This window comes from Pyrgilauda ruficollis, unplaced genomic scaffold (genome assembly GCF_017590135.1).
Source record: "Pyrgilauda ruficollis isolate IOZ18807 unplaced genomic scaffold, ASM1759013v1 scaffold123, whole genome shotgun sequence".
NCBI classification, from domain to species: domain Eukaryota; kingdom Metazoa; phylum Chordata; class Aves; order Passeriformes; family Passeridae; genus Pyrgilauda; species Pyrgilauda ruficollis.
This window is the reverse complement of record NW_024510655.1, coordinates 1,117,953-1,141,252: the sequence shown is the minus strand read 5'-3', so window position 1 is coordinate 1,141,252 and position 23,300 is coordinate 1,117,953. Positions and strand designations below refer to the sequence as shown.

The 23,300-nt window shown below is 55.0% G+C and overlaps 1 protein-coding gene across 1 annotated transcript; it reads right to left on the bottom strand.

The window, feature by feature from the left end:
- Positions 1-256: 256 nt before the first annotated feature.
- L3MBTL1 (L3MBTL histone methyl-lysine binding protein 1) lies at positions 257-21,470 on the bottom strand. The gene is made up of 22 exons (XM_041490519.1): positions 21,287-21,470; positions 20,907-21,069; positions 18,612-18,835; positions 17,795-17,939; positions 17,528-17,657; positions 16,759-16,882; positions 16,052-16,157; positions 13,927-14,018; positions 13,233-13,337; positions 12,341-12,476; positions 11,755-11,855; positions 10,597-10,748; positions 10,435-10,511; positions 9,977-10,062; positions 9,309-9,419; positions 8,952-9,066; positions 8,597-8,696; positions 7,492-7,689; positions 7,157-7,203; positions 6,299-6,456; positions 5,601-5,663; positions 257-4,705 (listed from the first exon to the last, which is right to left on the bottom strand). Exons 2-22 carry the CDS (start codon positions 21,040-21,042, stop codon positions 4,571-4,573), a joined length of 2,541 nt encoding a protein of 846 aa, XP_041346453.1. The 5' UTR covers positions 21,043-21,069; positions 21,287-21,470; the 3' UTR covers positions 257-4,570.
- Positions 21,471-23,300: the final 1,830 nt, after the last annotated feature.

Sequence of the window (23,300 nt, the reverse complement as noted above, 5' to 3'; positions counted from 1 at the left end):
CTGCCACACTGCACTGACCACTGCACTGACCGCTGCACTGACTGCTCTTACTGCACAGTGACCACTCCACTGACCACTCCTGCCACGCAGCACCTGCTCCAGCCATGTTGTGCCCACTCCTGCTGCACACTGACCACTCCACTGACCTCACCTGCTGCACAGTGACCATGCTGGCCATGTAGCGACCGCACCCATGCAGTGACCAGCACGCTGACCACTCCCACAGCACAGTGACCACTCCTGCTTCACAGGCCTCTGTTGCTCACATTCGTTTATTATTTTAAAACACTGACAAAACACATCACACCATCATCTATATATATAAATTTACCTTTGTAGCAATATAAATTTATATATATAGAGCCTTTAAATCTCTGTACATTCAGGACACACAGTTCCAGAATAGCTGCACTGGCTACAACAGAAGGATTTTCATTATGAAAAAATGAAAGAGGCGCCGATTATCAAAAACACACACACAAAAAAAAGAAATTAAGAAAGAGTGCAAAATGAATGAAAGTGCAAAAAAGCTTTTGTTATCATAATCACACTCCCTCCACAATATGGTCCCCATTCTCCCTCCAAGTACAAGTGAGCCTCAAGCCCCAGAAGGAAGGGCTAGGCTGGAAGAAGGGAGCCAAGCTGCAGCCCTGTCTTTCCCTCTCTGCATCGAGGAGCTCTCCTGGAGGATGAGGAGTGAGGAACCTGAGCGGCAAAGTCACTCCTGTCCTGGCTCCCTCTTCCAACAACCTCATCGCACCCACGGGCCCAGGTGTGTCCCTGTGGGCAGCAGCTGCCATAAGCCCCCAGCCCTCCCAGACCATTGGAGGGTGCTTTTCTCTTCGGACAGTGCTTGTGATCGCCATGGAGAGCAGCAGAGGAAGGCAAGGGCAGGCAGCTGCGCTCTGGTGGGGCAGGCTCTCTTTGTGTGAGAGAGCTCCAGGCTGGCTGCTCTCATGGAAACGGAGACCTTGGCTCACACTGTCCCAGTGCTGCCTATTTCCACTGGGAGGAGGAAACAGTTTCCCAAGAGGCTCCAACTGCTCTCACGCACCCAGAGTCAGCCACAGACCAGCCACCCCAGGAGACACCCCATAGCTGAGGCTGGAGCACGTAGTGGGACTTCTCCCATGGCTCCAGCTAAGCCCTCTCAACACCAGCTTCAGGGGCAGGAATGGCAGAAACAGAGACTTGGGGACCTCCACTCAGAAAAACATTCAACTTGAAGAATTCTTCATTGACTTAGAAAAGCTGGCTGCAGCCACAACCCTCAGAAAGGCCCCAGAGAACCTGTGAGCCAGACCCAGCCCACTGTCCTCTCTGCCTTCTTAGTGACACGGCAGTAAATGCCCCTGTGAGGAATCTGGTCAGGCAGCAGGGGAAGGACAGAAAATTTGGTGCTTCTGCCTTGGTCACAGCTGTCCTTAACAGTCCCTGAGGGGGGACTTCCACTCAGTGCTCTGTGGGGTTGGAGGACCTACCAAGGCTAGGGGTGCAGCAAACCTTCCTTCTTGCTGGGACCAGGGCCTCCCTGCTGGGATCAGGGACAACTGCTCACAGAGGACACATCACATGAAACCCTGGGATGGGTGTCTGCTGCCTCCACAGCCCCAGAGACCCCCACCCTAAAACAGCAACACATCAACAGCAGGGGAATGGCATCATGGTACTCCCACAACCACCCATCCACACGTACACGATGCTTTGGGTTTGGTTTTAAAGGACACAGAAGGTTATAAGTTTTAACAGTAAATAGCCCTTGACCACCTACAAACCCTGTAACTCCCTCACCCAGATAAATCCAGCAGCTTTGTACCCCAACAGGTACATCAGCCTGAGAGGCTGAGGAGGTGATGCTCAATCCAGCAGCTGTGACACAGCCTGCCAGCTCCCCCCACCCTTGCAGTGGGACTGGTGCTCCCAGCAAAGAGCTCACCCAGTGGGGACCTGGGCTCCAGTTCTGCAGCCAGACCCCCCAGACAAGGAGCAGCACCCTGGCAGTCCAGTCCAGGTCATGTCTGTTTTTAAGAGGGAGGTGAGGAGAGCCCAGTGCAGGTGGTGCCGTGGCTGGCACAGTGTGGGGATGCACCTCTGCCTGGGGGGCTGGTGCCCAGGCAGAGCACGGCTTGGCTGCACCCAGCAGCACAGCAAGAGCCAGTGGTGCTGGTTGTACCCAGCCCTGGAGGGCCGCCAGGGTTTGGCTCATGGCTCCTCTTCCCTTCAGCAGGATCTTCTGAGCTCCTCACCACCTCTGCTCTCCTAGGCAGCCCTGTGAGACACAAGGCTCTCCCTCCTTCACAGTAGTTTCAGATCTGATGCCTGGGCAGCAGCTCCTCTCCTAGCACCCTGGAATGGTGCTCAGTCCCTTCCCCAGCAGGAGGAATGACTTCACATGTGGCAATACAGCAGATGAGAACAGGATGCTTTCCTAAGATGGGTCCTTGCAAGCTCAAGGGCTGTGTCCAGTGTGAGAGAGCCTTTTCATTCCAGACCACACCTGGAAAAGTCTCAGCACCATTCACAGCCTGGGCTGAAGGTCCCAGGCCTCCTCCTCTTCTGCCCCAGCACACAGTTGCCCAGAAAGAGACTGTCCATCAGCTGAAGAGACCAACCTGCACACCACTTCCTGCAGATGAAGGGGGGCTCGGAGAGTGACTCTGGGACCCAGGGACACAGCTGTTCCTTCCCACTCCCTCTCTCCACAGCTGGCCACATTGCAGTGCTTGAAAAGATACAAGGACATAAAAAAAGAAAGGAGAAGGAAAGCTGCCTAGATCAAACCCAAGCAATGACAAAACAAAGGCATGGACAAGTTGCAAGTCCTGTGGGAAGAGCAAGCAGCAGACATTTCAAGGGCAGGTCAAACGTGACCCCAAATATTGAATAACAGAGTCAAAATGCTACATTTCCATGGGAAGCCTCAAACAGGTTGACCCAGATGTGACAGTAGCTCCCAAGGCAGCGCAGCTCCACGACACGTTGCTGCTGCACTTGCTCACACCTCTGCATCCCTGTCTTTGGGCACTGGGAAAGGGGGGAAGTTGTTTTATTACTGGAATGTCATTGTTGGGAATGGGAAATGAAGCAGACCTGGAACTGGGTCCCTGGGCAGATGGCCATCTGGGCAGGTGGCCATCCTCCAGCACTGCATGGCCAGCCCCTGCTCCAACAGCTCCCACAGCAGGTGTGCCAGGGTGATGGACCATGGAGAGCAGTGTGGGGACTGCCAGGAGGCACAGGGGCCTATCGGAAGCTGCTGGGCTCTGCCAGGACCCCCAGGAATATTGGCTTTTCTGGCTCTGCAGCCCTTTGGTCCCTCCTCCATCACAAGGGGCAGTGTTACATGAGCATTCCCAAACTGCCTGTGGCCCTGTTGGAAAGGTGCTGTGTTCTGAAAAGGACAGAAACAAACCAGCTAAGTGCTGGATTTCTTTGAGCTCTGCAGGTAAGGGATCCAGGGACAGCAGAAGATCCTGCTCTTCAGACAGCAAAACCCAGGTGCCTTGTGAGAGCAAAGAGTGGGGAGAAGGCAGCTTGGCAGAATTGACTCAGCCAACTCAGGAACCCCTTCCGAAGCGACTGTGGATCTGCCTGTTGGAGCAATGGATGCTTCTTGTCCTTGGCAGCTGTCCCCACCCTAGAGAGGGCCTTGCTCCTAATACAAGGACCAAAGAGGGCACAACTTCCTTTGTAAAGGACTCTTTAATAGGTGGAAGGGGATCAAGCTATCCAAGGATCCTTTCTCCCAGGCAAGTGCTGGACAAAACAGTCTGAAGTGCAAGAAGAAATGGAGCCTTTTCTGCACCCAGCCAGCCCTGGCCTGGCAGGGCCCTGGGGCTGCTGAATTCCAGGAAAGAGGAAGAAAGCACAGATGCTGGTCATGGGCAGAGCAGCTGCCAGGACAGCTGCTCCCTGAAGGGGCAAGAGGTGGCCACTGGTTTGCAGTGCAGTGCAGGGGCAAAGCAGTCATCAACTGGCCTTAAAAAGGGAGAAAGAATTCAGAGATAAAGGCAAAATGAGCAGAAGCTCCTCAAGAATATCCCTTGGAAATGATGTTAGCACAAGTACCCCCAGAGGATCACACAGAGGGAAAAACCCCAGATCTCTCCCAGCTGCTGAGCAAAGGTGAGAGCAGCCTTTAATGGGTGTGAGCATGGACGCAGGCAGGCAGTCCCTTCCCCTGCCTGGGTGACTCCAGTAGGTGCCAGCCCCCCGCTGTGACACCCTCCACAGTGCTCCCCCAACCCTCAGCGCCCCTGACCCGGGGCACTGAGTCACAGGGACCCAGGCACAGCAGGACACAGTGGGGGCAGCTGTGGCACCAAGATGGGCCAGTGCCACCTCCACCCTCCTTCCCTGGAACCGCCCCCAAGGCCTGGGCCCAGCGCTGCACAAGGGCAGCGTGCAAGGAACAGGATGGGAGATGGACTGGTGGGAGAGGGGACGTGTGGAACCCTGGAGGACACGAGCAGGACGTGACAAGCTGTGGTCGGCTGGGGGAATCTCTGTCCTGACCAGACAGTTTGGCAGCACCAGTGATGAGGGAGGGTCCCGGCTGGGCCAAGAGAAGTCACTTTAAGGTGTCATCAGCGTTCTTGAACATGAGGATGGCATTGTAGATCTTGAGTGCCGGGCCCAGCTTGACACTCATAATCTTGACGATGTCAGCCTGCGTCAGCAAGAGGAACGCCTCGCCATCGATCATCTGGGAAGGAGAGCAGGGACAAAGGCACTCAAATCTGGGCTGGCACTCCTGGGGACAGCCAGCACCAGCACGACCTGGGCAGAAGCCACAGGTGACCCCAGAGACCAGGGCTGGGCCTACCCATAGCACTCCCTAGGGAAACCCCAGCTGGCAGTTCATGTGCCCAGGAACAGGGCAGAGGGGGAGAAAACCTTCCAGGGGCCATCCCAGGAGCCCACACTGCAGCCAGGTTGGGATTCTGTGCTGGAGCCTCACCAGCACAACACAGAGCCACCACAACCTGCTCTGGGCAAGCAGCCATCCTTTCCCTGCTCCAAGAACCAGCACTCATGGCCGCTGCCCTGGTTCAGCTGTGCCTGCCTGAGCACCCTTAAAGCACAGAGGCCCTTCCTGGACAGGCTGTGACAGTGGCTGTAGCCAGGGTGCCCAGGATCAGCCCTGGGTGTCAGAGCCACCCCCACCACATCTGCCCACAGAGGGTCCAAAAACGCTGACCCTGACAGGCAGCAGGGCTGGTGAGAGGGGCAGAGGGGGAAGGATGAAAGGGTGAGGAGGAGCAGCTCCCCACAGGAGGCAATGGTGCTCTTCAGGCTGCAGCACCATCCTCCTCCTGTCCCCCATCCGCATTCCCTCAAAGGATGCCCCCCATGCTGGGAGAACAGGACAGCACAGCTCCCTGGGTCTCAGCACTCCCTCCTGCCCCACAGGGACACAGCCAGATGGCTGCACTCCCCCCATGCAGTGGGGCTGCAGGGCAGGACCACTGCCAGGTGCTGGATGTGCCCTCAGCATCCAGCAGCAAGCCACTGCAGGAAGGCCACTGGCCAATTCCTCCCAGCCCTGGTGGCAAACAGCTGTCCTTGACCACCTGCTCTCGTCCACCAGCCCTTCTCACCTCATCCTTGAAGAGCTTGGCTTGGTCCTCACAACCCGTCAGAGTATGCACAAAGCTAAAAACCTTGGAATAAATGAGAGAAATGTCAAGACAGAGCAATGTTTCTGGCTGGAGACCCCCTGAGCCCACATCCTCACATTTGGAGCCCTGCAAGGGGCCACAGGGCTCTTGGGGCAGAGGGTGCAGTTGCTTTGCCCTCCCATGCCACAGCCTACCCCGGGCCCCAGGCACAGGCACTGGCCTGAGAGGGGCACCCAGCGGGGTCACAGGGACATCAGGGGATCGTTAGGATTGTCTGAGCCCTCTGAGATCATTGAAGCCAACCACTGACCAGCACTGCCAAGGCCACCACTAAGCCATGTCCCCACATGCCACATCCACACAGCTTTTGAACACTTCCAGGGATGGTGACTCCACTACTGCCCTGGGCAGCCGTGCCAGTGCCTGAGAGCAGGCAGGGGCTGCTGGGGCTGATGCCAGAGCTCCTCCACCTACTCAGGCCTCAACAGGGGTCACCATGGCTTCCCAAGAAAGTGAACAAAGTTAACAATGTCTCCAGCAGATGCCTCCTCGCTAGCCCAGGGACGTGGCCACTGAAGTGCCTGGTGCAAGTGCCACAGTGCTGCACAGCCAGGCAGGGCGCTCCCAGCCACACTGGCACATCGGGGGCCAGAACAGAGCTGTCCAAAGCACCTCACCTCATCAATGGTCCACTTGGCCACCGTGGCTGCTGTGATGCCAGCCACCCCTGGCAGCAGCTTGCAGTGCTGCTCCCAGCACAGGGACAGGGAGCGGTCGGGGTGGGCCGACAGGGCGGACATGAAGAGCGACTGGTGCACATTGTCTGAAGAAATAGCTGGGGATAAAGTACAACGTGACATGAGGTAAAAGATGAGAACGTCCCTTGCAGGTATCAAGAGCTAGTGACTGTCCCTTGAGTCAACAGGGTGTCACAGTACCCAACTGTTCACTTAGATGGGATTAGGAATCCTGGGAAAAGAAGTTGAGACAAGCTTGGCTTTGACTTGTTCTCGTGACCTTTAATCATTAATTTTCCACTCACCCCCAGCAGTGAGGTAGGTGGCAGGACAGCCCATGGTGAAAGGGATTCTGGATGGAATACACATCAGGCATCTGCTAGTCTGCATCAGAACTAAATGCCAAGCCAACTATCCAGCATCAGTTTCTGTGTGGCAGCAATAATTTGGCAGTTCACAACCACACTGAAATTTTGGGGCACAACTTCCCACTATCCCTGTCTGAACAGGACAAAGCACCACAGAAACTAAGAGTGCCATAGAGAGGATCCTAATTCCATGCTCTAAAGCACTCAAAGACTCCCAGGCATAACCCCAGAGCCAAACTGAGGGAGCTTTGTGAGGCTTGGCACAAGGTGGGCACGTCTCTTACCCATGGTCAGCTCTGGCAACTGTCCACAAGCCCCTCACTGGGGCGGACCTGTGTGAGCCAAGGGAGACCTGTCCCCAGCACCCCCACCCACCCCAGCTCCTCCAGCCTTGCCCTGCAATGACACCATGGCAGAGGATGGCACTTACTCTGGAAGTCTTCCTGCTGGATCTTCCGGTACTTAGGAGGTCTCCCTCTAAAGAGACAGGAAGACTGATGTCCGGCTGGGCTGGGACTGGCCCCAGGGCCCTCCTCCCCAGAGCCCAGAGCAACACCTTGGCAGTGGGAGCAGGGACCCCTTGGGCCCTCACCCAAAGGGTTGACAGCCAAAGCCAGAAACCGTGGGAAAAAAAAGCGAGAGAGGTGCCTGGCAGAGCTGGCAGGACCGAGGCCAAGGAGCCTCTGTGGCCTGGTGACCCCTCCAGGGTGGGCAGTGGTGGCACAGGGGCCCTCCCCACACGGGGCTCGCTGGCTGTGCCCCTACCTCCCATGGTGCCGAGATTTTTTTCGCTGCGGGAAACCCATGGGGCTCCTCTTGCGTGTCGAGGCCTCGGTGTCAGACAAGTCGGCCTTCAGCCTGCCCTGGTTCTTCTCTGCCAGCGGGCACCCTGAGAGGCAGTAATGGGCTGTGAACCTGCCCGTCACATGGCCTGAGCCATCGCAGCCCGGTGTGGGGCACTTCCTAGAGAACAGAGGGGACACAAGCGTTGGGCCCAGCTTGAAGCAGCACTGGGGGACGAGCCAGCAGGGCCACCCTTCTGCCCCTGAGCACAGGCAGCCGTTGCCCTGGCCATGGAGGGCAGAGGAAAGATGTGCTGAGCCAATTCCCGTGGCCAGGCTGCTGGGGGCAGGAGCAGGGCACAGCCAGTCCCTCCAGGTAAAAACCTTGGCCCTTTGCCATCCCTGCAACCCTGGGCAAGGAGCCTGTGTGCTGATCGAGCAGCTCATCAGGGCTCCCAGAGTCTCCATCTTCCCTTGCCCCCAACAGCCTCACAGCAAGCAGTAAGTGTGTGCCAGGAGTGTGGCCAGCAGAGAAACCCCCAGGAGGCACACCTGCCCTCCCCACCTTCATGGATACTACACCATACTGGCTCTTCCTGACACCAGCCTAGTGCTGGGGTTGGCACTAGACCCAGCTTGGCTTCCCTTGGAAAAGGCCCCTCAAGTGACTGCCTGAGCTGGAACCATGCACTGCTCCTTCTTAGGACTTCCCATCTCAAAGCTTGACAGGGAAAGGCATCCAGGAGGGGTGGGGGGAGCAGCGTTCTCACAGCTGGTGTCAGTGAACAGCATCTGCACCGTCCTCTCCATAGCCCACAGGTGCCCGTGGTAGGTGGGCACACAGGACACCTTCAGGGGCTCTGGGGCTGCAGGACAGGCACAGGAGGGCTCACAGGGGTTTCTCCAGCTGGGGTCCTGCTGCTGCCCCGGGGCCTGGCCCAGGGGAGCAGGGGGCAGAGCCAGGTGTGGGTGAGTGCAGGGAAAGTCTGGGTGTGGTGGGGGTGGCAGATGAGGAGGAGCAGAGGAAGAGCTGGCCCGGCCCAGCAGGGAAGAAGCTGTGCCCCTCCAGGCTGTGCCAGGGAGCTCACCTGTGGTGAAAGCTGTACTTGGAGCTCTTGGAGTGAGGGATGCTCTTGCAGCCCAGGCTTGGGCAGCCCCCATGGGCAGAGGAGGCTGGTTCCTTTGGCCCTGCAGCCAGGGGAGAGGAACAGGAGAAAGGCTGTCACAGCTGCAAGCCCAGGCAGAGCCAGGGCTCTGGGCTCCCTGCCTGCACCAAACAGGGAGGGCTTTCCCAACTGACAAATCCATGGAGTGGCCTCTCCTCTCTGCCCATTGTCAGCCAGAACCTGCCCTCCTGTTTCTGTGCATGGGCAGGTGGCATGACAGAGGTGTCTGGCATGCTTATGCCCTGGAGGGAGGAGCTGACACAGGTGCAGCACTTACTGAGAGGAGGCTGCAATGGGTGTCCTGTTTTTGAGCACCAGCCCATGGGATGGATGTCCGGATGATCTGCATCAATCCAGAAATCATACACGTGGCTCCAGCCATCAAAATGGACCTGGGGAAGCAAGCAGAGGGGTCACCCTTCAAATGCCAGCACACCTCTCTGAGGAGCTCTGGAGCCCTCCTAGTGGAGAGCAAACAGCAGGGTAGAGCTGAAGTGCAGCACAAGGCTCTCCACTCCTGGAGCCAGGCACTGGGACCTGCCCACATTTGCACGCTGCCAGTGAGCTGGGAAGGGCAGGAGTGAGCCAGCACAGTGCCTGGACACAGGTTCAGCACTGATGCTCCAGCACCCACCTTTATCCTGTGATCTTCCACGTCCTCCACACTGGCCACTCGGATGAAGGAAGGAGTCCTCCTGTCCACTGCCTCCAGCTTCATGTTGACCAGGAAGCCGTGGGGCGGGCGCTGGAAGAGCCCAGTCAGGGGGAGCAGGGAGCTTCAGGCTCCTGCTCCTGCCCCCTCAGCAGCTTTCCCTGCACTGTGTCCTCCTTGAGCCCAGTTCCCAACCCTCGCCTGGCCAGGGAAGAGCCATCCCGGCTCACAGTGGCAACAGGAAAAAGCAGAAACAGTCTCCCTGCATTTGAGCTGTCTAACAAGATGTGCCCCAGGGAAGAAGGTCTCTAAGAGACACATTTTGGGGATCTATATTGCAACTACACTTGGCTGGACATGGCTGCTGGTTGTGCAGTTTGAGACAAAAACTAATCAAGCAAACCTAAATTATTTTCCATCACTCAGCTCCTGTTTAACTGAGGGCACAGTCATACTCCTCATTTTTCCCAATTTTGAACTATTTGCCCAGGACAGCCCTGACTTCTGAACCCTGAGTGTAGATCCAAAGCCTAGGCATGTGGCAGGAGAATACAGAGCATCACTGGACTTGTCACAAAAGCAAAGACCTGACAATGAAGAAAACCAAAATTCCTGCCCAGGTGGGGTAGAGCAGGTGATGAGACACTCACCACTTTAAAGGCCCAAGCTGGGACAGCAGATGCTCCAGTTTCTTTCAAGTACTTTTCCCAGGTGAAGTTGTCAGGATCAGGATAATCTGGAAGGGGGAAGATGCAGAAGGTGAGACATGCCTGCAGGAAGTCAGAAAGTACCCCAGAATGCCCCACTGCCTTTGAGGGCCAACCAAGTCTGCTGGGCACACGGGAACCTGAGAAGTGCTGCTATTTTCTCATGGACCATGAAACCCACAGTACAAGGAAGCAGAAACAGCTGGGTGTGCACAGACAGTTGGGATCTCCTCGTATCTCTGAGTGGAGACTTGGCCTAACACAAGCACCATGCTGCACCTGAACATGTGTACAGGAGACCTGGCAGGAAGTTTGTGTCCCCAGGACCCCCATGCCACCCTGGGAAGCCTGTTCCCAAGAGGATGCACTCCCAGGCTGCACCTGACTGATCACTGACTCACCTTGAGGAGGTGTGAGGGGTTTGCCATGCTCATGACACCATCCAACTGGGTGGATGTATGGACTGCTGGGATCACACCTAGAAAACATACCCAAGCTCTTACACAAGACCCTCTGTGGGTGTCTCCCCAGCACTGGCCTCCCAAGAGCCTCTGTGCACTTACCAGTAGTCATAAGTATCATCCCAGTTGTCAAAGTGCACCAGAAAGCGATTGTCCACCACGTCAGTCACTGTGGCAACACAGATCAGGGAAGGGTTCATGCGGTCCACGGCTTCGAGCTTCATGCCCACCTTGAAGCCTGGAGAAGCCTCGTGCTGGCAGGAGAGAGGAGCAGGGCTTTTTCAGAGCTGCAGCCCCAGCACCTTCCTCACCACTGCCTATGCCTGCTGCAAGGAGGCACCTGCCCAAACCCTCCTGAAACCAGACCCTGTCAGCCCTGCAGACAGACCTGGGATCACTCAGGCTCCCGGATGGGCAGTGCGCTGCCGTGCAAGGAAAGAGGAAGTGGGTAAGTAACTCAGCTGGGCCAACAAAGAAAGAGGAAAAGTGATCTTCAGACCCTCAGGATCTTCTATAACCAGTAAATTTCACGAAAAAACCCTCCAACTGATACTACTTCTGCTTTGTCCCAAAACACTTGTTTGTGGGCACAGTCAGCAGTGACCAATGCCTGAGGCATGGCAGGAGGAGCTGGGATGGGGTACTTCTCCCTTCCTTGCCTTTATTTCTTGGATACAGATTCTGTGCAAAACATTGCATCACACACACTGGTGGGGTTGTTGCAGCAATGAGCAGCAGGGTTTAGACACAATAAATAACTTGGAGAGGCTGATTTGCCAGTAGGGTGAGTTTCCTTTGCAGCTGACAAAGGAACAATCAGCATTTTCATTCTCCTATATTCCCACTTTCTTTACCCAAGCTTCCATGTGGAAAGAATAGGCAGACACAGAAACAACAAAGATACAGAGACAAAGGAATTATACTTATGAAACATGAAGTGATATATTTTAGCCAAATAATTGTTGAGAATAGTAGTTACTTCTCCTCAGCAATACTTCACATTTAATTGCCCATGAGATCAACCTGGATGAAATAGAATCAGACCAGCACCAAGTCTGGGCATATCAAATGAGTGCACAAGCTACAGATCCTGAGCAACAAAGTGTGCCATAAACTCCTGGCTCTTGAGCACTGTGGGCTTGAGGGATATGGGATGGACAAAGCAAAGCCCAGTGCTGGTGAAAGCATTTTGCACAGCTGGAGAGGAAGGATCACACCTGAACCTGTGGGCTCTGGCAGGAAGGAGATGCTGCTACTCACAGTGTTTCGGACCATGAAGAGGTGCTTAGGAGCTGCCTGAGCCTTTGTTAACTTCAGGTAGTTTGTCCAGCTGAATTCTTCTTCCTTATAACCTACAACCCCTCAGGAAGAGAAATGAGAGTAGTGAGTTCACAGCCAGGAGGATGTGAGGGTGAGCCTGGCCATCCCTGACCCACTGTCACCCTGCCAGCGCATCCTGCTGTGGGCAGACAGGATCTGCAGCAGCCCTGGGATGCCCAAAGCCCATGGCTGAGGGCTGATGGGTGGTTTTGAAGGGGTGTTAGGAAACATGAGCAGTGCAGTGGAAATCTAGAGCACAGCTCCTCCTGCCCGCCCTCGGGCACAGCTGGTGGCACTGGGAGGTCCAGAGCAACAGAGCTTTGCTGCAAAATGTGAGCAAGCAGCGATGGCTGCCTGAAATGTTGTCCTTTGGAACTCCACCAGTACAGCAGCATCCCTCCATGGCCCCATGGAGGAGATGGCCCCAGGGGAGCCACCCTGTCCCCACCTCAAGCTTGACATTTGGCCCACTCTTCATCCCCCTCCTTCAGCAGGACCCACCACCACAGCTGAATTAACTCCTTACCTTTGGGGGGCTGGAGTTTGTGCCCTGTCTCCTCAAACCAGCCAGCAGGGTGGATGTCAGGGGAGTCAGCATTCAGCCAGAAGTCGTGGCACTCAGAGTAGCCATCAAAGTGGAGACGCATCCGGTAGCCACACACCTGCCAGCAGGGAGGGTGGAGAAGGAAAGGGCCGTGGAGACCAGCTGCTGTCCCTGGCTGAGCATCACACCCCCTCCCACACACCAGCTCAGCATGGGTCACTTGGGAAGCCAAAAGTTAATCACAGGCCAGTGCCCAAACTGGGAGGCACAAACCAGTCCCAAAGTGTGACCAGCATGGAATACGGTCAGTGCAAAGGCTCCACAAGCCAGCCCAAAGAAGGGATGTTCAGACTGGTGCATTAAATGTCACGGTGGAGCACCTTGCTGGATCCAGCAAGTTCACAGACTCCTTTTTCTGCAGCCTAGGAAGCTGCCGATGCAGGGATTTTGGCTAAATGCCACACTGGCTGCCTGGGGAGCTCTGCAAGGCAAGGCTGGCTCAGCTGCCACATGGCTGAATGGAAAGTGGATCTGCACGGACACAAGAACAGTCGGATGCCTCCACACCCTCCATCTCAATGGCTCAGACCTGTCTTAGGGACATAAGCTGTTGCCATCACTACAATCCCTCCCTCCCCCGCTGTGTCAGGGTGACAGAGACCAACACAGCTCCACAGTGCTGTGTCCTGTCCCTCCAAGCTGACAGGGAACTCCCTGCTTGTTTGCCTGAGGTGCTGGAGCAGCAGCTCGTCTCCTGCAGTGACAGGCCCTGTCTCCTCCAGGGGCCAGCTGGCAGCACCTCCCCTGCCCCAGAGCTTGTGGCTGAGCAGGGGCCAGGAGGAACCAAGGAACACAGGCACTGGAGGCTCCTTACCTCAGCCACTGTAAGGATGAAGTACATGGACGGGTGCTGCGGGTCGATCCCCTCCAGCTTCATCCCCACTTTAAAGCCATTCTTGTGCTGGGAAGCTACTTGGTACTGGAAACAAAAATTAAACTACAATGTAAAACCAACACAGGGAGTTGGGTCTAGAACCCACCAGGGGAACAACCACCAGGCAATGGCAGCTGCTGGGACCAAGAGGCTGTGGGCCACACGTTATGTTGTCATCCAAATTTTATTTTTTTCCCTTAGAAAAAACAGTGTTATACCTCCTTATGGATTTACATCTCTTGCTATTGGCAGGATAAGGTGTCCCTGGGGTAAAAGCTGCAGCTGTGGGAGCAGGACATAGGCCTGACTTGTTTGCAGCACAGCCTCAGGAGAGCCCATCTGGCTTCCAGGAAGGGCTGGAAAGGCTCCACCACCCTGCCAGAGTCACAGCAGTGTCCTAGGCAAAGGTGGGGTGTTTGGGATGGGGCCAGCACCTACTGGGGAGTGGGACCCTGGGCAAATCAAAACTGGAGGCTGCCCTGTTACTTCCAGCTGACAACGGGAGCTTGGCTATTGCTCAGAGTCCCGCAAAACAGGGAAGCAAGGAAGAGAGGAGAAGGAGAAGGGGTGGGAAAAAAAAGGGAAAGAAAAGAGAAGATGAAAGAGGGAAAAAGACAGGAAAATCCCAACTCACATCCTGGAAGAGATCTAAAGGGGCAGCGACAGCTTTCTGCTCCTCCAAGTAGGACGCCCAAGACCAGCCTTCTTTCTTCTCCTCACTGGCACCTGAGCGCAGCACAAACGCACACAAACGCTGCTGAGGGGCCTCTCCAGCCCCGCCCCACTCTCACACAGGGTCCTGCATCCCTACACAGCTCAGCACCATCCTGCCAGAGCCCCTTCTCCAGCAAACCTGGCTGGCTGCACGACTAGGGGCAGAGCCAGAAGCCCCCATGACCCAAATGTCCTGAACCATGTCCTAGTAAGGCACCTGGGCTAGTGGAAGGTGTTCCTGCCCATGACAGGGGGTGGAACCAGATGGGCTTTAAGGTCCCTTCCAACGAGTCTGGGATTCCAGGGAGCGTGAGGGACAAGCCATCAGGACACCAGACCTGACGAGACCCTTTTCCAGCCAGAACACCTGCCATGTCCACACAGGATGGATTTGTGGAAGCCAGGATCCATGCACAGGTCTGGGAATCATTCCCAGCTGCAAGGGGCTCCTAGACAGTCAAACCAGCAGCAGGTTCACATCCCAGCTCTGCCATCCTCTGCTCTGAGACAGCCACCAGAGCCCCTGTGGGACAGCCACTCTGATGTGGAAAGGCCACTCTGATGCCCTACAGCTGTGTTTACCCACATGACAAAGACAGCACTGTCTCTTCATAGGCAGGGAGGTGACCCTTCATGCCTTTGAGAAGGCTACAAAGGCCTTGCCCAAGACCTGTGAGACACAGCCCAAGCCTCTTGCTCTCCAGCTTCGTTGTCTCCCTAATTTGCAGCAGCTGAAGGGACTCCAGGGGTGCTGTGCCTATTCCAGTGCTGAGGAATTCCCAGATACACATTAGCCATGGCAGACAGCCTCAGGTAGGGCAGGCTAGAAATGCAGGGGAAAAACAGACCAACTCCTTCCTCCTTTGGGCTAAGGGGAAGAGGAGATGGAAAAAAACCAGAAACTTAGGGAAGAAATTAAAGGTGAACTTCTGTGAGTAAGGTGACTGACCTTGCTTTGCTGACATTTCAGAGTGAAAAACACTTTTACTATTCCTCAGAACACAGAAAAAGTGCCAGGCATGGCTGGGGAATCTGTGAGTACAAGCTCTGCACTTCTGGGGAATGACAAATACACCAAGAGTCAGAGCATACACTGACTGCTGCACTGAGGCATCCAGGTGTGTATTTTGTTTGCTGAAGTACTTCTAAAATAAGAGAAAATAAAATGCTGAAGTAACAAAGCTCGTCACTGCTTACTTGTATGCAGCAGGGAAGGTTACAGGCTCAGGGCTCAGACTGAGAAGCAGGTATGAGATTTGAGATTCCTTTTTAACTGTAACATCAGGGGTTAATGACACCTGGCCCCTGCCACTGTCCCTGCACTTGATTATGGAGAGGAGTATGAAGTTGGAACGGTTTAATTTTAAAGTTATTTTGAGTATGACTTTCAGTACTCAAAGACAAAAGGTTTCCCAGAAATGTTTATTTTCAGTGTTTCCCAAAGTTTTCCTTGACACTGCAGGGAAAAACCAACCAAGCAAACACTGCGTCCCTCAGCTTGTCTCCTTTCCTTCCATGGTGACAGCTCTGCTTTTGAGATCTCTGATACAGTCCCGGAAGAGATCCCCACGGGATGAGACAACCCCAATTCACATGGCCTCAGTGGCACTGCACCTACAAGAGCAGCTCCCAAACTTGTGAGCTCCTGATGCCATGAGGGAAGTTCCCCATGAGCCCATCCCAAAGGAGGGCAAAGCCACACGTGGTGCAGTCCTGTTAGTGCTCAGGACAGTGTCCCTGGGAGCAAACACAGTGTCCGTGAGCCAGTAACAAAGCGAGCTCCCGAGGGGAGGGACAGGAAGCTCTGTCCAACACGGGCCAGTGCTGTGTCCGTAGGAGTGCCCCCTTCCCATGGAGAGAGAGAGAGGAAAGGAGAGAAACAGAAAGAGACAGAGAGAGCAGGGTCAAGAAAGCAGAGGAGCTCACAAGCCTTCAGGACCACGTGCCAGCACACTGCAGTGGGTGTTTGACCCTGCAGCAGCACCAAAAGGGTACAACCCTGCACGGGGACCCCCCAGCCACAAGAGCAGTGCTCACCCCACAGCCCACCCCGCTCTCCGTACCGTGCTGGCTCCCATTCCACGCCTCAGCCTCCAGATTGCTCATGGCAGAGTCTTCCACTGAGCTTTTCCTCTCTTCCTGCTTTTCCTCCTAGACATGAGAGCAGACAGAACAGAACCCAGAGGTTTTTGTCTGTGTGTTGTATCCTCACACTGCTGCCCAGGACCATAGTAACCCTGACAAGATCCACAGTCTGACCAATGCCTGGCCCAGAGATGGACTGCCAGAGAACCTGGTGATACGAGCTTGCAGGGACTTCAGTGCTGACTGGCAGCAATCACACCTCGACTCAACGTGCTACTGTCAGGGCTGGCAAGCAGAGCTTCCTTACCGTGTCAAAGTCTCTCCCTTCCCCAGGACACCCAGCACACAGACAGACACTCCCCTACTTCAACCCTTACTTTGCTGGCCCGGACTCAAGAGGGCAGCTGAGAGTGGTCAGTACCTACAGCCGAGCCTGGACACTCTGGCACTGCCCAGGCCTCAGTGCTCCACATGCCAAACAACCAGCCCAGTGCTAGGAGCCCTCATCTCCACACATTCAAGTCTTTCTGGCATTTTGGCCAACCTGTTTCCCTTTTGACCTGCAGCTGACAGAGCCCTAAGCAGCATGACGAGATCTGAGCACACAGGGCTGGCCTCCAGCCCCCTGGACACTGGCTGCACCCACCCCTCCCTGTCTTTGTCCTACCATTTGCTCAGATTCATATTCTTCCTCTGAGGGACTCTGATAGTCCTTCCTCTTTCGTTTCTTCACAGGCTTGAGGATTTCGGTGGCATTGGTGCTGCTGGCAGAGTTTTCCACAATGACAGACCTGCACAGAGGGAGGGAGGGCCAAGCACTGCAGCCAGTGCAGCACGGTGACACTGCCTGGGGTGTCAGCAGGGGAGGGGCTGCTGGACAATCACTGTCCCCCCCCATTTCTTACTCACACATGCCCCCACCCCTCCTGTGGGGGGATGTATGCATACAAGTTGCCAAGAGTTAGAGCCAGGTACAGGACAGAGTCACCCTCACACACTTGGGTGTTAGAAACTGAACCCAGGGATTAATCAAAAGGGATCTAGTTTAGTAGCAGGGCTCTAAGCTGCACCAGACATGCTGGAAAACAAGTCCTGAGAGTCCCACACTGGTCAGGAGTAGGGCTGGAAATGCTCCTGTGACCTGTGGCCTTCCATTGCTGCTCAGCCTGGAAGCCCCCACTGCAGCACCCTCCTACTCCAGCAGATATGTGTTTATGAGGCCACAAATTGGGCAGGAGAAATTCTGGCTCCCACGCTTCGTGCTGTTCCCTTGGGAAGTTTTCCTTCCCCAGCCTGCTTCCAGGAACAAGCGGAACATGCGGGACCCCCAGCACCTGCCAGAGGCAGAGGCGCTCCCATCCCTGGCTGGAGCGTGTGGAGCAGGGCAGGGAGGGAGGGCAGAGGGATGGACAGCGCACAGACCCCCCTTCCTTTACCTCTCTTTGAACTGCTGGTGGCAGTGCTCGCTGCAGAAGCCCCTGCCCTCGCGGGCGCCGTCCCACACGTGTCTGCGGCCGCAGGTGTCGCAGTGGCACAGCCCTTCTGCCGTGGGCTGCTCCAGCACGTCTGCGACAAGAGGAGCAGCAGTGAGGCACACGGAAGGACAGCGGACACGGGAGACATTTGCCTCGCCCACACAGACACCAGACAGCTTCTGCTGGATGCTGGTACCCACGCCACAAGTGCCACCATGGTGCCTTTACCCTGAGCCACAGTAGGATTATCTCTGCTGGGGGGTGCCACCTCGGAGTCCCCATCTTTCTCTGTGTGACCCTCCTTCACAGCTTCCACAGGAGGCATCTTATCAGCACTCACCACCTTCAGCGTGCCGTACTCATTTATCCGGAACTGGCATTGAACAAAAAGCAAGGAAAAAGAGCTCAGCAGGACAGACATGCAACTGGTGGTTGTTCTGAAAATGAGGGACAGGGATGGTCATCAGTGTGTCTGACAAGAGGACAACTCTTCTGAGCACAGAGGTGAGCCAGTAGCCCAGGCCCTGTGAAGGTGCCCTGCCTGCAGCCTGTGTTGGGCACTCAGCTGGAGCTGGCAGGTGGGGGGCTGGAGGATGAGGTGCCCTGAGGCTGAGCAGCAGCTGAGAAATGGGTGAATTTTCTGCAAGCTGTCATGCACTGAGGGTACCCCTGCCAGATGAGCACAAGGCTGCTGCTCCCAAGGTGAGGGCAGGAACTGGGGCAGAGCCAAGTCCACAGCACAGTTTGGAAGGGAAGATGTCCTGCATAGCATGTGGCACCCCTGTGCCTCCTTGTTCAGGGCAGAGCTGCTGCAGCCCCACAGGAACCTCTGTGAGCTCTGTGCTAAGCTCCCAGGATGGCAGGGCCACAGGGATGGGGCAGGAGAAGAGCTGGAGCAGCTGAGGGATTCTCCAGCTAGGGTGCAGGGGGTCACGGCACATCCTGGTGCTCCCTGCCTGGCACAGGCTGAGGGATTTACAAGCACAAGCAGCTCAAGTGGGGACCGGCAGAGGGCTCAAACCCAGTGGCCCAGGGCTACACTTACCCGCAGGTTACTCCCAGGCAAAGTTGCCACCCCATCTTTCCACTCCAGCACACGGACTGTGCTGCAGGTCTGCACCCCACTGATCTGGGGAATGACAGCAGCTGTGATGGGCTCATTCCCTGCTCCCCTGTCTGGCCTCTCAGCCCCCGTGCTCCTCTGGGGCTCCCGGGGGAACCTCTGGATTTCTAAGGTGCTCGTGGGAAGGTTGATGGCAGTGGCATTTGCTTGAGAAAGGAAGAAAGGAGACAAACAAGCAGAGGCATACACAGAACACTTCACTGATGCAAACAAGGCTCAAAGGCAGCCCAGGATCCCAGAGGACATGATCTCCCAGGTGAGGGCTCTGCTGTGGGCCAAAGCACAAAGGAAGCAGAGTGATGCAAAAAAATCTGCAGTCAGTAATGGCTCATGCTGGGGGTGGCACCAACACTATCCACATTCAAGGGTTTCTACTTCAGCCTGATGTCAGACTGTTTCTGTGCCTACAGTGCCCTGATGTGACAGGAGTTTGCTCCTGGACTGCAATTTCCAGTTTAGTTACATTTCAAAGGAACACATTGTGCAACTGAGACACCAGGAAAAATTGGGAGATCTGCTTCTAGAGAACACCCTGATCTCACCTAACACACAACCATGCTTTGCTCAAACCTCCTAAATGACACTGGTCAGATGCACTCAAAATTGTCCCAATTTTCAAGAAGGGTAAGAAGGACGACCCTGATAATTACAGGCCTGTCAGTCTCACTACAGTGCTTGGTAAAATTATGGAGAAGGTTATTCTGGGAGTTACTAAAAAACACTGGAGATACAACACAGTCCTTGGTCACAGCCAACACAGGTTCACAAGGGGAAGTCCTGGTTAACCAACTGAATTTCCCTTTATGGAAAGGTCAGCCCACTAAGCTGTCCAAGCAAAGCCAATAGATGTGATTTTTTAGGATTTTAGCAAAGCCTTGAGGGTACTGCCTCTCACAGTACCCTTCTGGACAAAGAGTCCAGCACAGAGCTCATCCTGTCCTGTCCATCGGGTGAGCAAATGGCTCTCCTGCAGTTGGGCTCAAAGCCTTACAGGAACTGGGTGCACAACAGGCTCGTGGCCATCACCAGTGGGGTTCCCCAGGGTTTAGGGCCAGTGCTCCTAAATTTTTGATAAATAATCTGGATGCAGGGATTGAATGTCCATTAAGTAATTTTATCAATGACACTAAATTAGGAGGAGCAGTGGACACCATTGAGGGTAGAGAGGCCTTACAAAGAGATCTGGATAAACCAGAGAGCTGGGCAATCCAATCACCACATGCATGAAACAAGAGTAAGACCTGGATTCTGCACCTAGGATGGGATAATCCTGAAAAATTGTATGCCTTGGGGAACAAGACTGGGGAGCTACCGTGGGGAAGGGGCTCAGGGGCTTTGGGCTGAGGGCAAGTGGAACAGGAGCCAGCAGTGCCCTGGCAGCCCCAGGGGCCAGCCCTGCCCCAGGGGACATCAGGGGATGACCGTCCTGCTCTGCTCTGCACTGGCGCAGCCTCACCTCCAGTCCTGGGCACAGTTTGGGCCCCTCAGCACACAAAGGACAGCTGAGAGCTGGAGTTGTGTCTGGAGGAGGGGACCAGGATGGTGAGAGGTTCAAGGGCAGGACTTGGAGGAGCAGCTGAGGCCACCTGGCCCGTTCAGCTGGGAGGAGAGAAGCTGAGGGGTGACCCCACTGCTATCTGCACCTTCCTCTCAGGGGGCAGGTGCTGATCTCCCTCTTCTGGGACCAGCAGTGGACCCGAGGAGATGGAACAAAGCTGCCTCAGGGGAGGTTCAGGTGGGACATGAGGAAAAGGTTCCTCACCCAGGGGCTGCTCAGTGCCTGCAAGAGGCTCCCCAGGGAAGCACCACGTTCAGGGAGTGTCTGGACAACACTTGGTCCTTATGGTTTCATTTTAGGTGCTCCTGCCAGAAGCAGGGTTTTGGACTCAGTGATCCTTATGGATCCTCTCCAGCTTGAGCTATTCTAGGATTCCCTGTTAATGCAACAGCCCAGGAGCCCACAGCCCTGCAGAGCAGGCACCAGCACACTGTGCTGCCCTGGCTCAGGGCCCCTCACATCAGGGCATCAGTTTAAAGCTCAGGAAGATTTGATTGACCACAAACAGTCCAAGTGATGTGTGATAGCCACAGAAAACATCCAAGATGGCAACAGCAGCTTGGCTTTGCCTCCCAAGGTTTGGGAGGAGCACAGCTCCACAAGGAGTGTGGGCTATCCAGGCTGGGGAGGCAGCAGTTGGAGGAGGCTGCTCCACATACCTGGTATAATGAAGGCAGTGGTGGGCAGGTGGGTGCTCTGCACCGTGCTCTCAGTGGTGACCACGTGGACACTGACCTCCCCAGCAGCACTGCTCTTGGTGCTCCTCACCACCTCCATCTCCCCTCTGCTGTCCATCACCTTGCCTGGGCACACAGCGAGGCCCTGCAGGGCAGCAGGGAAGAAATCAAGTTGGGTACCAGTATAAACACAACAAATGAGTGAGAATGTGACTGCACAGGATGGTCTCTCCCAGCACAAACCCCTGCAAGATGCATTAAAGGTCCACTGAAACCACATGAAGGTCACAGCTGGCACCCATGAAAGCCCCTGTTGTGAGGTCCCAGCTCAGAGCCTGCAAATGCTGAGGGCTTTTTCTCACCTGGCACCACCATAAGATGGCAGGAGCACAACAGGTCCACCACAAGCTGCTCCTGGCTCCCACGGGGGCCCACAATGCTCCGACAGACTGTGACTGAGGGCTGCCAAATCCCACCCTGGAGCAGGCAGAGCTCCCTGTAGGTCTCCTTCCTGTTCTCCTGTTGGAGTGGCACCCTTGATCTTCTAACTGGCTGCAGGAGAATTTCACAAGTGACAGGAGTTACTGGGGGTGTGAGAGGGGGAACTCGATTTCCCCGTAGCCCATCTGAGTTTCTCAGAGGACTGGTGATGCTCAAACTGTCTAGCCATGAATCTCAAGGAGGAAGCAAAGTGCCAGGGCCTCAAGGGCACGACTGGCCTTCTCTGGCTGTGACCAGCCCCCACCCATGGGCCCAGGGCTCCAGGATGCAGCAGCACCCTCTCCAAAGCACCTGCTGCCAGGATGGAGGCAGGGCTACCGAGAGGACCACGGCCATGTCTTGGCCCCTCCTGATGCAATTTGAATTCGAAAGGAAAGACAGCCATGTGGGAAACAGGATACTCATTTTGGTGGAGCAGGGTTAGCTAAGAACTGGGCTACAAAGGGCAAAGTCTGGAATTTTAAAACCTGAGACATTCAGATAAAGGTGTTACAATCAGAGGGCACAGAGTGGGATGGTGTGATCACATTGAGGGGAAGATCTACTCCTCCCAGTTCTGTCAGGTTTGTGACCAGAAACACTTGATGGTCAACTGGCAAACAGCACAGACCTTCCAGGCTCTCCAGGTGCAGAAAAGCACTGTTAAGTGTCAGGACAGCTGAAGGAACTGAGAAACTAATCTGGACAACAGACTTCAAGTGAAAGCCAAAATGAATTTAGCATCCAAGCATCCAACCTGTTTCAGTGCTTCCTAATACCCAGTAGGAATCTATCTGCTTTTTTTTGGCACTTAAATCCAGTCAAGCCTTGATTTATTATTGGGTCAAATATTTCAAGGACAGCTCCTCATTTTGTGGGAACTTTTGCCTTTTTTTTACAATTCAAACAGAATTTGGGACTGGAAATGCCTGGAAAGAAAGAGAAATAACTAGATCCAGTGCTCAGGTTGGTGATGCTCCACCTGAGTTTCTCACAGTCTCTGATGTGAACACAAAAGCAAATATTTGCTCAGGAAATGCAGAGTAGTAGTCAACATTATGGTTTAATTTTGGGTGCCAGGAGCAGCGACTTGGACTTGATGGTCCTTAGGTATCCCTTCTAGCTTGAGATATTCTGTGATTGTGGTTCACTCTTCACATCCTTACAGGACTAGGCTGATGCTGTGGACACTGTGAGCTCAGGATGAACAGAATGAATTTGGATTATAGATTGTAGTGCTGGTCCTTAAACTGGAAAAGCTAAACAACTTTAGATTTAGGCCTTAAGCTCCAGACAGGCCCTCCTCCAGCAGCCTCCTGGGAAAGGCCTCACTGCAGCCAAGGGCATGTCCCAGCACTGGGGCAGCCCAGCTCAGAGGGTTGGGAGCCCCCCAAGAGGCAGAGGAGCCCATCCAGCCCACGGCCCTGCCCTGCTGTTGGCTCAGTGATCTTACAGGTCCTCTACAACCTTAACAATGCCACCATTCTACCACAAACTGTGCCTCCTGTTCCCCTCACCCATCCCTCAGCAGCAGTGCGAGTGCTTTCCCCAGTACCTCTGGATGGAGCATCTTCTGTCCTGCTGGTGGAAACCTCTCCCTAACTCCTTGTCCCAACTCCTGCCCTTTGAGCACACATGGAGCACAAATTCTATTCCAAGCCCAAAACTGTTCGAAGGCCACACATGAGCAGCAAGAACACTGTTGGTGTGAACTTGTAAGCACACTGTTGCCACAGCTGAAATTTAGCAGCTCCCAGGGCTCTCCCACCTCTTGGCAGGGACTTCCATGGTGTCAGACAACAATTTACCACCAACACTGCTCCCATCAGCCATAACACACACTGGTAAACGTTTAACTCAGCATTTCTGGGGTAACCCCCACAGCCCCTGCACCAT

Excerpts from the sequence above, each read along its gene's own strand:
- L3MBTL1 (XM_041490519.1), bottom strand. The coding sequence starts at position 21,042 with ATGGACAGCAGAGGGGAGATGGAGGTGGTGAGGAGCACCAAGAGCAGT. Across the intron at positions 10,512-10,596 it reads GATGATACTTATGACTACTG|GTGTGATCCCAGCAGTCCAT; the intron begins GTAAGTGCACAG and ends TATGTTTTCTAG. Across the intron at positions 10,063-10,434 it reads ACCCCTCACACCTCCTCAAG|ATTATCCTGATCCTGACAAC; the intron begins GTGAGTCAGTGA and ends TCCCCCTTCCAG.